The following is a 15,790-nucleotide window of genomic DNA, read 5'->3' on the forward strand; positions in this document are numbered from 1 at the left end:
GTCCAGTTTGTGAAATGTCAAAATCGGGTGATTTCAGTCTTTAAAAAAGTATTTTCTTTTCCATCTCAATCCAAACTTTTCCTCTCGAAAGCACAAATGATATGAAAGTGTTGTCATTAGCCATCCTTTTTTTTTTTGCCTTTCCTCCACACGTGACTCTAATTCTCCTTTTGCCGAATTCAATATCAACTCAATTGCAACAAAACATGCTTGGAACCTTTTTGTTTATTCCATTTTTTGGTGGATTCCAGATAAGAAAAGTTCCATTCCCCCATCCTTCCCTCACCTGTCAAGTCATGCCAGCAGGGTTGTTGTACTCTGGCCCACATAAGCACAGTGTTGGTGTGTGTTTTTTGTGTGTTTTTTGTGTGTTTGTGGTCTGGAAGCTCCACCTGACGTTTCCCACTTGGGTGATAAAATGCCAAACCACCTTCTCCTTGGGTCAAAAAGGGCTGGTGTGTAGCAAGCAAGCAAGCAAGCAAGCAGACAGACAGACAGACACTTGACTGGTTTCATCTGGCCAACAAAACAAAGACAAACAAACAAATTGGTCACTTTTTCCTCCCCTCTCTTTGTTTCTCTCTCTTTCTCTCAGGGTTAAAATGCACACATATCCTTTAGCAAATTGTCCTCCCTCCGAATGTAGAACCCAGTCGTGTGTTTGTGGAAGCCACTATTAACTTGTGTTCTCCCGTCTTTTCCTACTTTCCTACTTTTTCCCCTTTATCCATTCATTTGGCACTGACATGTTAGCATCTAACAAGGAGCGAGCGAGCGACCGAACGCGTGCTTACGTTTGTGTGATGTTAAGATTGGGAAATGTATTTTTACAACATGTCTATTTTATTTCTTTTTTTTTTGTTGTTGTTGTCCTCTTTATCACCCTCATTTGTGAGCTGATTTTTCACCAGACCACAAAAACAAAAATGGAAGAAAAAAAAGATCTGTGTAACTAGGCTCTTAAGCTTTATTTTGTTTTGTTGACTTTTCTTTTTTATTTTATTAGAAACAATCATGTTTGTGATGGTAACTCCCAATGGTAAACTCCACACCGTATTTTAAATAAAATCTTAAAAACGAAACGCTTGTTGACGAATCAAAGTCCATTTTAGCAACAAAAAAAACAAGCATTTTTTAGAGTTCTCCGATTACAGTAATTGATCTATTACAAAGCATACATTTGTGTTTTTTTTTTGACAATAACCTTGTGCATCTGATTTACTTTATTGCTTTGTAGCCTTAAAAAAACTTTTTTTCCAGATTCCAATCTTCCAAAACTTGTGTAGTTCAAAGCATACTTTTTTATGCTTCTTTGACAATATCCTTGTGCTTTATATATATTTTGTTTCAAATTTAAATACAAAAAAAATGTTCATAACTCAATCTTCGATCTTCTAAAAACGATGTCTTTAGTTTTGATTTCCACTGCCGGTTTATTCGCCATTGACTTCTAGATAGGCCTTATATTTATTTTATGTGTATTTTCCTGTGCACCCGTAAAAAAGCCAACCATTTTAGCTCATTTGATTGCTGGGGCCAGACTGATTGGCGGTGTTTGTCCCCGGCTGATTACACTTTGCCGCTTTAGGACACGCGCGGGATTTTGCGGGGCTGGCTGGCACCGTAAACAAAATTGTTTAGCGCGCCCGCTCGGCGCTTTTATGGCCGGGCGCCGCAGCCCCGAAAGACGACCGCGCTTTTACGAGGGGCCAGGTTAGCCGGGGAGGGGTTGGAGGGGAGGGGGGGCTCCCGTTTAGACCCGTGGGCGCAAGCCGGGCGGGGTCGGGGATTATCGGGCCTGAAATTGCTACCACATGCTCTGCTTAAGCGGAGGACTGCATTTTTTGAAAAGTACCAAGACTAAAAGTAGTCACCCAGTCCCGTGAGGCGCCTCTCAAAGTCCCAAGGCCCTATTAGGAAATAGATTTCTACATTTTTTTCCAGGCTCTAAGCGAATAAAACGCTTATTTTTGCCCTCCTAAAGTACTTCAGTCATGATTTGGTTACTGTTAGGCTCATGCATTCATTTTCTAAACTGCTTATCCTCACTAGGTTCATGAAGGGGTGCTGGAGCCCATCCCAGCTGACTTGAGCCGCAGCCATGGCAACCAATCACTCACAGCTAAGGACAATTTAATACACAGTACAATTACATACAATTAGCTTATTGTGCATGTTTTTGGGACGTGGGAGGAAACCGGAGCACCTGGAGAAAACCCATCCGAGCCCGAGGAGAACATGCAAACTCCATACAGTGTGGACCCACCCGGGATGGAATCCTCGATCCCAGAACTGTGAGGCTGCACATGCATACCATTTATTCATTTATTCTACAATGTAGACATGTTTAACTTTAATATTTCTTTTTGTCATTTTTAAAGATCCCGTTTTGCAATTTTTGTGGGCAAGCCAGGTCTTTCCACCACTGCGTAGACAGTTTTATGATGGCATAGAGAGCCCCGTTTTCCGCCATAAGTGTGGGCACGTCACGCTAAAATATTTTTATTTTCCATTTAAAAATTTCTATTCTATTTTTTCAGTCCGACATGACGAGTTGTTGCGGTGTAGAAGTTCCCCGGCATGATGCACAGGGATATATTTCATTGAAACATTCCATTTCCAACACTGATGTTACATAAAATAATGGCCTAAACTGATGTCATTTTTTTTTGTAGTTGCAGCATTTGGCTTGCAGATATTCCCTCTAAACAACCCCCTTCCTCTCCGGGGATCAACTTTACAACCCACTTTAGTATCTCCGAAAAAAAAAAAGAGTAGATTATACCCTTAGTCCGTGGATATAAAACTAGACCAGAGCATACTTAAGCCTAAAACTAGCCACGCGTACACAAAAACCACAATTCCTAAACATTTTCAAATGTTAGACGGATACTCAACTGAGTTCCTTCCGTTCTTCTCAGTCAACCACTGAGTAACAATTCAAAGTATTTATTTAGCCTGTTGTTTACTCTTGTTATTTTTAATGTACTTTATACTTGTTCAGTCCACCAGCCAAGTGGTTAGCACAGTTTTGGGGTTGTGGGTTTGATTCCTAGGTGCGTGGAGTTTGCATGTGGCTTTTTTCCGGGTATTCTGCCTTCCTACCACATCCCAAAAACATCCATGCTTGGCTAGCTGGTTGAAGAGTCTAAATTGAACCCCAGCTATGATTGGTTGTCTTTTGTCTCCTGTCGCCCTGCGATTGGCCGACCACCGTTTTCAGGGTGACCCCCGTCACGGATTTGGACCCGGCCCAAATGGTCTGTTGTGCGTCAGCCGTCCGAGGCTCTTGTGGACGCCATAGGGAAGTCATTAGAAAGTCCAAAGAGACGCGAGCGGGCCTCTGCCGAGGCTCAGCGATTCTCTGCTTCGGCACCTCCAAGGTTATGACGTTTACTTCAGAATTGCCGTGGAAGCGTGCCGCTTATTAACGTCTAGCCAAAGATAAAAAGAAGACAGCGGTGTCCAAACCACGGCCCGCAGGCCAAAAAGTTCACAGACAGGAGTTCACATATGCCAACCAATGGGTGTTGAATTCCAGGTATCTACACAGTCACCTCTAGCGCCAGCCATCCCTTTTTCATCTGTTGGATATTTGTGTGTGTACAAAAAAGTACAATTTGAGAATATTATTGAACATAAATGTATCAAAAGTGAAGATCAAGCCTCAAATGTGAAGTCTATGTGATCATATGGCATCGTGCTCCATCGTTAAGCCTGGAAAATCCCTGACTTAAAACAAAAAAAAGTACAAAAGGCTGAAATCTACGCAATCACGTTGTCATGGAACTTTTCCACGTTGCAACAACAAGACGCTCAAAGGGGCCCGGAGCAAAGCACCTGTCCACGTGCAGCCTGTCATGTCAGATGACTTCATTTTGGCAGGAAAAAAAACAAACAAACCATGAAACCATCATATAAGAAGGCCCCATGTGTGATGGCGAGCACGTCTCGCCACTTTTATTTTGCAACGCCGTGCCACCATGTCAAGGGAAAGGAATGCCCACAGCGCTACGGCCTCCGGGAATAAGGGTATTTTTCCGCAAAATCCACTCCATCTCGGGAAGACTTTTTCAATCCCGAGGGTGTTGTTATTTGAATTTGCCCGTACAAGAAGCTACATATCAATCCACTTTGTCTTGGCCATGCAACACTAAGCGCTAACACGCGCAGCAGCTATCATAACACGGCTCCGGTGACACGGCGTGCCCACCGGCCCGACTCCCCCGCCGAGCACATTTGTTCCCGATTCCAAGCTATAGGCAAAATACCATTTTTCAAATGTATTTGGGAGGTGTCGAATAACTACAGCTGTTTTTTTAAGCATCACGCTTCAAAGCTTCTCCTGCATAATATTTGGGATATTACGTAAAACATTTTCATTCCTATATGTTCCCTCTGTGGGAAGTTTCCAAAAAATAGGGACCTCTCTATGGGTCCACAGGTTGGAAAATGAAGCCCCAAATATTTTCCTCCATAGTTGTCGTCATTGTAGATTGTTCAAATTGGGTGGAAAAACAGCCTATTTTTACTATTTTTCTCTTTTTCATACACTTCAGAAGTATTGGATCAGTGGTACTTGGTATCGACAGATCCATAAAATCTGATGAATCGGTCACTTTCAAAAATCTTACAAATCCACCATTTGCCTACTTAAATACTATATTTCTCTGATTATAAACCAAGCATTCCCGTTTAGTTTATTATTAATGATTTTTTTAAATGGAAGTGACATGTCTTGTGTAAACACATCACCTGTACACTCCTTTTTACGCCCACTGCAGCTTTTGTATGAACACGAAACATTTTCTTGTGAAATCTGGTCGGTGCCAAACATCAAGTCACGAAAGGTCACCCTGAGGTCAAATGTCCGCGCCCATTTTTCAACTGTAATCACTTGTATGCAGTGCTCAGAAGTGTCCGGCAGAACCATTGGATCGTGTTCCCCTGACAATGGCGCCGTCGACGAGAAGCCTCCAGAGAAGCGCTTTGGCCCTTTTGCCCCAATCCCCTCATCATCTGCATTTGTGTGTGTGTACACCAGGTTGCCATAGTGATCCATCCAGGTCACCACCACCAAAATGTAAATGCCCTCGCCATTTTCCCCTTTGAATGCCGGAGTAGGCGAACGGTGAGTCATTTTGACTGGATCTCATTAGCGGGAGACGTTGAGGTCATTGACATTCATCAGGAAGGTTGTTTTTTTTCACGGATCCTTTTACCTACGTGGATTACGGCACCCTTTCCACGCGCGCACGCCTTTTTGCGCTTTGACAAGATGATGAGTGAGGGGCGGCCTCCCACAAAACCTCCCTCGTCGTCCATGTGCGGAGCAGCTGTAGCAATCGGTGACAACACCGACCTGAGGAAAAGCAGCCCCTCGTCTGGGTTCTAGCCCCCCTGGCCTCCCCATCCCCTATTCAAGGCCCTTCAGTAAACAAAAGCCCAACGATTTCTCCCGCTACGCTTGGCTCCCGACACCTGCACATGCGTACGTGCGGGACGTACGTACGTCCGTCCGTCCGTCTGGGCGGCGGCGAAGGGGACCGGCTCAAAGGAACCCGTAGAAGGAGCGCAGGGGGAGGAGATAGCCAGAGGCGGAGGAGGTGGGAGGTGGGAGGAGAGTTTGAAGCCGGTAAAGGTTGATAAAAGTTGCGCCAGTGACAGCTTGGCCGACACGTGGATCTTCCAGAGCGGTCGCACGGCACAGACACTCGGTCCACTCCACCGACGCAGGCAGGTAGGAGAAATCATGAAAAAAAAAAGATAAATATGGAGCTTGGAATTCAGTTTGCGTGCACGAGATTGAATGAATTGCGCTAGAAATAAATACTACTGATATGTGGCATTAGAATGCCTATTTTTTGCATTATTATCTATCCATGTACAGTGCAAATATTGCATTGGAAGGTCTTTGCAAACTTTTAAAAACTCGCCAATCGTTGTTTAGTGAATGTCCACATTTGGCTCACATTCACATATTAAGTGGAGAAAAAATGCATATGTACAAATAAATATACTTTAGGATGATTATTTTTCTGTCAAGCCAAACACTGCTGCATTATATTTTATTGTTAAAAAATGGGATAGAAAATCATGAAAAAAATTGTGATGGGCTCATCCTAATTCAGGGGAAAAAGTCATTTTTTTATATTGTTACGATCTTTGAATACTGGTATTTTAATGTACGCTTTATTAAACTGTTATGTGATTATATAATCAATGTGACACTAATATGACACAATTCTTTTCAATCATTTTTGTAACTCTGACACAAGACCATTTATTATTTACAATTTACATTGATTATGATTGATACAAGCTATCAAATCTGAAAATGTTATATTTTTCTAATACATTGATGGGGGTGGTAAACACACCATTACAATTCCAACATATACGTCTGCTCCAAGATATGGTTCCTTGCCCCCCCCAGAAAACGTCTGCTCAATCCATAACGTGCCGACGCTGCACGTTCACCTCAATGAAAACTAACCAAATGTGTCCATACAGATTGTCTTTTTCTTTTCTATCTTGGAAGCCCCCCCCCCCTTTTTTTGTGTGTGTGTTAACTTTCCTCTTTGAACGCTTGCCCACTGCGTCCGTCATTGTTTCCCTTTGGCCGCCCGCGTGAGACACAGTCAAGTTGCATTCCAAAGCCCGGCGTATTTATCTCCCTCCGTACGTCCACGTCGGCCAACGTTGAGCGCATCGGAGGGAGAAGCTGGGCCAATGAGCCTCCTGACATCTTGTAAAAGAAAGAAAAAAAACCATCTGATCTGGGTCTGCTCTTATAGGAGTGACCAAACATCCAAATGGCGATATACTACACTGCTATCCTTTGTTTCCCAGATGCTCTCGCCAAGAATCACAACATAAAAGGTGTCACCGTTTGAAAGAAAAGGCGACCGTTTTTTTCTCGGTGGCGCTAGCCGCCCAATTTACTTGGACCGGATTAGGCGTCCACGGCAGCGGCATTCTCCACGCCTGTGTGGACGTGGCCATTATCCCGGCACGACTCCGTCGCAATTACCCAGCGAGGGCTGCCCACGAGGCGGCACGTTTGGCAACGTGCCACAACCCGCACTTTTTATCACTTTGTCTGTCCGGGGGTAAATGCCACTGTGTGCCCTGGACTAACTTTTAGCTCTTATCCTTTATTTTCCACTTGAATACAAAAGTCGCCTTCTTTTATAGACATTTTAGCAAAAAAAAGTCATTTTGGAAAACGTGCCAACATATAAACAACAACGTTAGTTGATCCATCAAAATGGATTAGAAATGAACCAACATTTTTGGGGGAAAAAGTTAACAATCTGATTTCAGTGCTTGGAGAGTAGCAGATATTTTAGACATTTGAGAGAACTGGTAACATTATTATATGGGGGGCGCCCCCAAATACATTGCACCCTGGGCGGTCGCCCACATCATCCATGGTCAAAACTGGCCCTGCCAAATTTAGCAAAAACGATGCGACGGCTTCTAATTTTAGCTGCGCCAACAGCTATTTATCCATGTGGTGTTGTTTGAGTTGTGTATGTCGGCGAGAAATTCATCAAATGTCTCTTACGTGTGGGATAGCGTTACATGCAGACGGGTAGGGTCAAAGGTCAGAAAGGCCCAAATAGATCGTATCAGATTTTCAAAGGAATGCGTTTGTGAGTTAGGAGTAAAAACGGGCCGGCGGGATTGACCTCCTTTTTTTGTGTCTTGAACACAGAGCAGAGCGGACGGACGGACGGAAGGACGGACGGTGACTGTTGAGGAAAAGCCGGCACTCCAGGCCCTGAACTTTGGTTAACCCGCATCGCTGCTGAAAATCCAGGTCAGGACCCATTTGTTGTTACACTGGCGCTCGCTCGCTCTCTCTCTCTCTCTCTCTCTATTGCCTCAAGCCCTCGTCTGCCTGCTTTCTTTGTTTAACATCCACCACAGCTTGGAGGAACAAAAAGATCCAATCTCTGCAGCACTTTATTGTTAATTCCTCTCTTGCCAATGACGTTGAAGTTAAAGTGTGTCATAGAAATAGGAATTTTTACAACGGCCTTGTCGGGAATTGTTACTCCACGGTAAGTTTGGCCAATTTCTTACAAGCTGAAGGCCTATCAAGTCACATTTCAGGTAGATGTTGTTCTTGTGGACACTAACTTTGACGTCCAAATCCGTTTTCATCCGCAAAGTCATCATCTTGAAATTTAATAACGATGTAGCACGGGATTGTACTCGGTCGAAAAACCACTTCTTGAATCAAATAAGTAATAGAAAAAGTAGAGCTACCACTTTGACATTTGATCCATTTCCAATGGGTCAAATTTGCTTTTCCACCAAATGGATAATGCTAATGTACATAGAAGAATATCTCGGGCCAATAATGGAAGTACCTTGACGGCACACCTTTGGCCGCCCTCGATCCGACCGACGTTTTTATAACTCGACGTGCTCCACACGCGCTTGCCGGAGCTGGAAATAAATGGATGGCTTTTGAAAAAAAGAAAAAGAAAAAGTGTGAAGAGTTGGACTTTTGCAGCTTCAAAGGCCAAGTAACACAATCCCTCCCCGCCCTGGGAATAGACCTCGGGGACAATGTGCTGAAACGTGCTCGTCAACTTGACCAAATTTAACCCAGGGCATTCCGCAGCTGCTCCCAGATTTATGGCGTCGTAGCATCGTCGCGCTCGGCGGACAATCGCTCTCTTGATGCTTCGTTTCGTGCGTCGGCAGGCAGGCGTGGTGAAAAAAAAATACAATCCAAAGATGTGCGTACAAAAGGTATGATGACATTACCTGAAGGATGCTTGGCCTGGAGGCGGGACAAGAACTTAGTCTTGTAAAAAAAGGGGAAAAGGAGGATCATGGGTCATTTGAGAGCCAGGAGAAGGCATCAATGTCAGGAGAATCATTGAAGAAGAAGCCATTTTTGATGCTAGGGTGATCAACGCATGACTTGTATGCGTTTTGTCTCTCTTGGCGACCCTTCCCTTGTATGGCCCAGGTGTTTGTCATTTTTTCATCAGCCCCCTGTGTATTTAAACCCCGTGTTTTGGTATGTCTTGGTAGGAGTATTGTTTCCTTTTCGCATAGGTAATATTTTGCCAAAAAATCGGTGTGCATCCTCCCTATTTATTTTATTCACTTTGTCTAAATTTTGATTACCATTTGTATGGTATTTTTCATTAAAATCCAATTTTTTGCGGCTTGACTCGCAGCCGAAATACGCAACAGCTGGAGAATTTATCCGACGTGGGATTTAACGGCATCTTTGTCAAGCCATCCACTTTCCAGGTCTTCGGGGACAGACGATGACAGAACACTTAGTCACCCAAATACGGAAGCATGAAATGCCCCGCTTATTAAAGAAAGCGGCCACGAGTCAGACGTGGCCAGTCGTTGAGGTCAATAGAGCGGGATAGCCGAGCGGATTTGCGTCTATCATTAGGGACCTTGTCTTATTTTTGGGATGGCTTTTGAGCCGAGGACGCCGGAGGAATTTTTCAAAAAGGCAAAGCGGTTCATTCGGTTCAGCCAGCTTAAATAAGATAGATGAGGTGTTTTGTGTGAGCTCATGGCGGGATTTTGCTGTCGAGCCGCCATTGATTCTCCCGTCTCGGTTACCTCAATGTTTGGGATGACATCATCTATTTATGTACGGGACCCTTTCACCACGTGTACCTTGGCCGTGATCTATTTGCCGCTATTTTCGTATTTTCGCCGTGTCCCGGGTGACAGTGACTTCAAATTGAACCGCATGTGTGTTTGGGTGTGACATCCTACGTTTTAGTTTGTGGAGTTCAATCGGTTTTTCTGGGTAAGCACACAGCGAAATGTGGATTCCCCATCAAGCCCATCTTGGCCTCATTAACGAGTCCATAAAGTTGCACTCGTTGGCCGACTGGCGTAAACAAGCGAAAAACAGAACGTGCACTTTTTCAGGAAGGCTGAGCATGTTTTTCTGTCTGTGTAGGAAAGAAAGGCATCTTCTGAAAAGCAATAAAGCCTGATTTAAAAGACATTTCCCGTCTCTTTCAGATGATGTCATCGCAACATCCCAAGAGCCTTTGGCTGCAGCGACTCCTGCTCGTCCTCTTGAGGCTGTGCCTGGCTTGCGCCGGCCCATCGCGGCCTCGCCACGGGACCGAGTGCACGGCCAGGGGCCCGGCTTCCTACTTGGTGGTCTTTACGGGTCACTGGAACCCGCAGGCCTTCCCCAAGCAGTACCCGCTGTTTCGACCTCCTGCTCAGTGGTCCAAACTCATAGGTGAGTACCGACACCCGACTGGCATTTGTTGGTTACATTTGTAAGGCAAGCCGCACCCTTAAAATTGCCTTAAAATGGTTGAATTTTACAATTTCTCTCTTATGAGACGTCCCCAATTCTGTTAAACCATCTCCGATCTCTGGATGCAAGTGTAATTTGTCCCAATATAAGCCGTACCGACGAGTTAAACGCTACCAGATGGCTTTCCGTCTTTCAGAGCGGCCAGGCGTATCGATAGTATTTTCATTGACCCGCCAACACTCCCTCACGTTTCCACTGGTTTACCACAGCGCCGGTTTACCACGGGGGAGCGCGGCGGAGGTGGCCGATGACTCTCGGGGCGCGGTCGGGTCCAGACCTTACCTCAGAACTCGGAGGATCCTTGGAAACAATTCCCACTCCGCTTTTCCTCCGGCGGGCTGGATGACAGATGTTTACGCGGGTGTTTATGCCAGACCACGCTTGCGCCTCACTTCCTGCAGCCGCTTTGCGAAAAGATGACGGCTAGAAGATGTGGGAACCAGATTTTGAGGGACCCCCAGCACATCCATTTTCGTTGACGGCACAAGGACGCCGCCAAGGGAAAATGGAGTGTGTCAAAATATGACGAGATGCTCCGACGTCTTAGCGGGCTTCAAAAACAAAACAAAACATACAAAAAAAACGTCATGTGGTCTTCAATTTCAAGGTTTTGATGCTTGCGGGAACCTCGTTGGGATGGAAATGCAATTATGGGCACCAGTAATGGGGGCACTGGGAGAAACAGGATAGTGTGTAAAGTGTCCTGGTCACGTTGCGCATTAATCCATGTGTCAAGTGTGTTTAACTAGAGAGAGTGCTGTTTAACTAAAGAGTGTGCATTTGTGTGTGAGTGTGAGAAAGATTTCGCAAAGTGAGGTAAGGCAGAACCATCAGAGCATTTGTCAGCGTGTTTCTGGCTAACCCCGCTCTGGCCTGAAAACCACGGGCCAGTGGTTGTGTGGTTTTCAATTAGAAACTGCATTTTAACCTAGATAGAAGCCCCATGTTCGATACCAGAACTGAGCATGTGTAGGCTTGATTTTAGTTGGGATCGGTGGATCCGTTCATTTTTGGACAGCTGCTTTTATCTGCGCCACGCCGTCGTCGCCATGCATTTTTTTGGGGGGCGGGGGGTGATCCGTTTCAATGCGGGAAGCTGGAATCGCTGGTCCAAATACCTACAGACTCCGGCGCGCTGGAAATGATCTCAGCATCTGGCAGAGGCTCCGTGGAGTCCTTGGCTGCCATTGGGAAACGTTCCAAGGAGAGAGAAATCTGACTGTTGCCTTCTCTTCTTTCTCACTTCAGCGGTCAGCCACAACGGCCATTTTCGCCTCTGGGAGGAGGGCGCCCGGGCCGGCCCGGGCCTGCGTAGTTTCGCCGAAGTGGGCCTGACGGCGGACCTGATGAAGTCGGCCAAAGAGGCCCGGAGGAGACGCTCCGTGGGCGCCATGTACAGGACGGCCGGCATCCCCAATGGGATCGGACACAGTTCCACCGAAGTGCTGCTGCTGCCCAGGAACTCGCTGGTAAACTTAGCTCAAATCCTTTCCCGAAAAGCCAACGCGCGCTCTAGGTTTCCCGAAAATGATCCACGGCCGTAAACTTTGATCCGCCGTTTTAAAAATGGTGACGTCAATCACAGATGACACAATCTAAGCGGGCGGTAGAGCTTGTTTGAGTCTGGCCATTCGCCATGCAAAATAAGCACATTTGGAGCCCGAATGGGAGTCGGACCATTGACTTTTGACGTCGTGCCCGTTGCTTTCCGTTTACCCCGTCAAAGTTCAAGAGGGAGCAGAACGTGGGCCCACTCTGAGCCCCCGGGTCAAGGGCAGGGCTCCAGCAATGACACACTGTATTCCAATCTGGAGCTCCTCAAGCCATTGAGGATTTCCATTTTTCAACCTGTCACTTCTGACTTGTCGGCCAAGTCTTTGCAACTCAAAACCCAGCCGCTGACAAATTCATACCTGTCCACCTCTGCCATTAATGATTGCAATTCCCCTCATTAAGCGATAACAAATTGTACATATTTCCTCACATAGGACGCACTTAAAAGTCAAAAATTTTCCCCAAAGTGGACGGGGTGCCCAATTAGTTTGCACTCAATTGAACATTCTGTAGATGTCACTGAATATAGAGATATAAAAAACCATTTTGTTTTACATACAATAGTTGTTATATGGCGTACACAATTTTAAATGATCAAAAATCCAATAAAATACAGGAGAGAAGTAGCAAGTCCTATAATAGGCGATAGGATATGTGAAGCCCATCCATTATTTTGGTGTCTTTCCCATGTGCGCGGCCGCCGGTTTCCGCCTGCCAATCAGACTTGCGTTTAACCAGCGGAGCCGCGAACGCCCACGTGCATCCTGCGCCGTCTGGGCCCCGACGCCGGGCCCGACGCCGGTCCCCCCTCCCAGCCCCGAATTCGCTGGGCTGGCGAGATGACTTAAAAGCAATAGCCATCGGCATTCTGGCGCGTCTGGTTGCAAGATAAACACCGGTTAATTTCTGGGAAATGCTTGGCAAAAAAAGCTTTTGACACTAGCTTTTCTTAGCTCGGGCTCTATTTACGGGAGGTATGAAGACTGACACCAATCTGATTTTTGGACGGGCAATAAGAAGGCTATGCCGTAAGTCTACAAAGATTGGGTAACACCTCAGGAAATAGAAAGTGGCAACACTTGTGTCACGTCGCACCGCAATGCCAAAGTCGGCTACTGTTACAGGATTTGTTTCCAAACACTGACACTACCTGGAATAAGCCTAATGTTAAAAACAAATAAAAATGTATTTGGTCATTGGGAACAAGCCACCATAACAATCCAAAGTGCAAAGTACCTTTTTACATAATCTTTTTGGCAATTATGTTTTTAATTCCATTTAAGATTGCCATATAAATCACATTTCACATTCAATGCTGGGATGATAACAGAAATTTGAATATAGCAGCTTAGCAAACATCATGCAAAATTAGTTTATATTTTATTACGTCTGGAAATAGATTATGAGATGATTACAAATTGAATGTCCTCCAACTTTGCTTGTTGCTTAGCTGATTTTAGGAAGGAATTAGATCCAAAAAATACAAATAAAACAAGAAAGTTGAACGCACAGAGTTTAATATTCCAATAAAACTGTATTTCCAATGTAGGGTATGGCCCCTATGGCTTGTTAATAGGGGGGACAGAGGTGTGTTTTTACTTCTAGGTGCATGTCTGTCTGGTGACCTACATATCTTTGCAGCCTGAACTTTGGAGCATTGGAAATCAGAAACTATCTTAAGCCAAGGTTATTTTTTATCTGGTCAGCTTTTTCATCGCAGGCTCACAAACGTGCGCGCATTTTGTAGAACATGACTTGGAGTCGACAGCCCGATTTATCATTTGGCTTTTCCGCAGGCATTTTTCCAAAATACCATCAACATACAAAGCCGCAAATATCCGGATGAGGAGCCTGCTATCATTTTTTGGGGGTTTGTTTTTGTTTTCATTAGTCAATGCAATGCGAGTCCAATTGGCACAAATGGGTAAATAACTGTAAAAGGAGATTGCCAAATGAAAAATGAGCATCCACAGCCAGCTGAAAACAATTGTTGAGTCTGTTTTCTGTTACTTTCTTGTCATTTTGTCATGTAGTTACAGGTTACTTCCTGGACATTTTTGGATCATTCTTTATGTTGTTTTGGCGGAATTTACCAGAAACACCATGTTAGAACCAAATAGCGAATAGGAGAGCAACTCCATGATACCATAGTCAAAATAAAACATAGAAAGTGTTACATGTTGTCTATGTTTTTATTTTTTTTCTTATTTTGCAGCTGTCTCTGATGGTGAAGGTGATCCCCAGCCCCGACTGGTTCGTGGGCGTGGACAGCCTGAACCTGTGCGAGGGCAGCCACTGGAAAGAAGAAGTGACCCTTGACCTCCAACCTTACGACGCCGGAACGGACAGCGGCTTCACTTTCTCCTCGCCCAATTTTCCCAGCAGCCCCCCAGAAAACATCTCCAAGGTAAACATAGGACTTTTAGGCAATAAATCCAAGTGAAAGTAAAAGTACAAATGTGTCGTCTTCAGATCACCTCCCAGATGCCCAACCACCCGGCCAACTCGTTTTTCTACCCTCGCTTGAAGGAACTCCCGCCCATCGCCAGCATAAAGATCACGCGGCAGAGCAGATCTCTTCGCCGCCAAATGCCCATGTCCAACCACATCCTCCCCAACTCCATCGGTCCTCAGAGATTCTCAGGTGAGTTTATGAGCAATTGGAATATCACAGTGCACCCTTTAAATTCAAATTTGATCGATAACAGTTATACATTGCCATATAAATGGCTTTTCCACATTTCTAGGAAATTCAAAAGTCTGAATCCATTATAAAGTCCAAATGGTTTGTTTACATCCCAAATCTGGTGACCACAACCAAGTGCTTCCTTTTCCATGAATTCTTAACATGAATCTGACAATTATGATCCATTATATTTATCTCCCTGCACACCGAAGGGAAAAAGGCGCTTATTTTCATTTCCACGCCACCTCGTTAAAAGCCAATCAAATGCATTCTAATCCACATTCCTCTGATTTTTTTTTTTCATTTTTCCCCCAATACACAACTCAGTGACGCCGCTGGACTGCGAAGTATCTCTGTGGTCATCATGGGGCTTGTGTTTGGGCCCCTGTTCCAGAGGCGGCGTCCGCCACCGCACGCGCTACATCCTCCTGCGGCCGGCCAACGCCGGCGACCCTTGCCCCGAGCTGGAGGAGCAAGCTGAGTGCGTATCTCACGGCTGCGTCAGGCTTCAATAACCCAAAAAGAGCACACTTGCTGCCAGTATTTCAACACTGGGACTCATGTTATGACTGCTGGACCGAGACGAGAAGCCTTCCCCGCGTTGCTCCCTCGGTAACCCCAAGGATTTTCCACCCTGTCAAGACTGCATTTATTGTGTTTCCTATTAGTATCTGCGCTTCATTCTCTTCGATTTGCAAGTTTCGCGAGTGTTGGACCAACAGGCAAAAAAATTCAGTGGAAAAAAATACAATGAAACACACCAAATTGTTCTCACTGGCCACTGATTATTAGGGTATTATTTAACCTAAGCTATACATGCTGGACACGTGCAGCTCTGTTCCAAATAGGCAAAAAAAAATTGGCTTAAATCAGTAGAGAAGCTGGTTTGTTTGTTATAAGAGGCCTTTTTTTTAAAGAGAGTATTTGTACGTGGTTGTATTTGGTTATTTTATTGTTGATGTTTTGTATATACTATGTTATTATTGTTACTCATGTATCATTCATGAATAAAGTGGAGTGTTTTACTATTAGTACAATTCTGCGTGAAAAATAAAATGTCAATGTAGGTTTATGGTCATGCATATACATTTGCGTATTCATCCATTTTCAGTATTCGGCACAGCTTCTTCTCGAGGGGTGCTGGAGCCTATCTCAATGAGCAGGAGGCGGCAGGGTCGGTTTTTGCTATTGGCAATGTGCTCGATCCATGGCGC

General features: G+C 45.0%; 1 protein-coding gene across 4 annotated transcripts; it reads left to right on the forward strand.

The window, feature by feature from the left end:
• The first annotated feature begins 5,635 nt into the window (after positions 1-5,635).
• spon2a (spondin 2a, extracellular matrix protein) lies at positions 5,636-15,607 on the forward strand. 4 transcript variants are annotated; one of them, XM_077733673.1, is made up of 7 exons: positions 5,636-5,740; positions 7,721-7,825; positions 10,027-10,255; positions 11,585-11,805; positions 14,106-14,297; positions 14,363-14,534; positions 14,904-15,607. In XM_077733673.1, exons 3-7 carry the CDS (start codon positions 10,027-10,029, stop codon positions 15,089-15,091), a joined length of 1,002 nt encoding a protein of 333 aa, XP_077589799.1. In that variant the 5' UTR covers positions 5,636-5,740; positions 7,721-7,825; the 3' UTR covers positions 15,092-15,607. The 4 variants fall into 4 exon arrangements, with proteins under 4 accessions (XP_077589799.1, XP_077589801.1, XP_077589800.1 ...); XM_077733675.1 differs by having other exon boundaries at positions 5,677-5,740; positions 7,726-7,825; XM_077733674.1 differs by having other exon boundaries at positions 5,677-5,736.
• Positions 15,608-15,790: the final 183 nt, after the last annotated feature.

Source organism: Stigmatopora nigra, chromosome 14, assembly GCF_051989575.1.
Source record: "Stigmatopora nigra isolate UIUO_SnigA chromosome 14, RoL_Snig_1.1, whole genome shotgun sequence".
NCBI lineage: Eukaryota > Metazoa > Chordata > Actinopteri > Syngnathiformes > Syngnathidae > Stigmatopora > Stigmatopora nigra.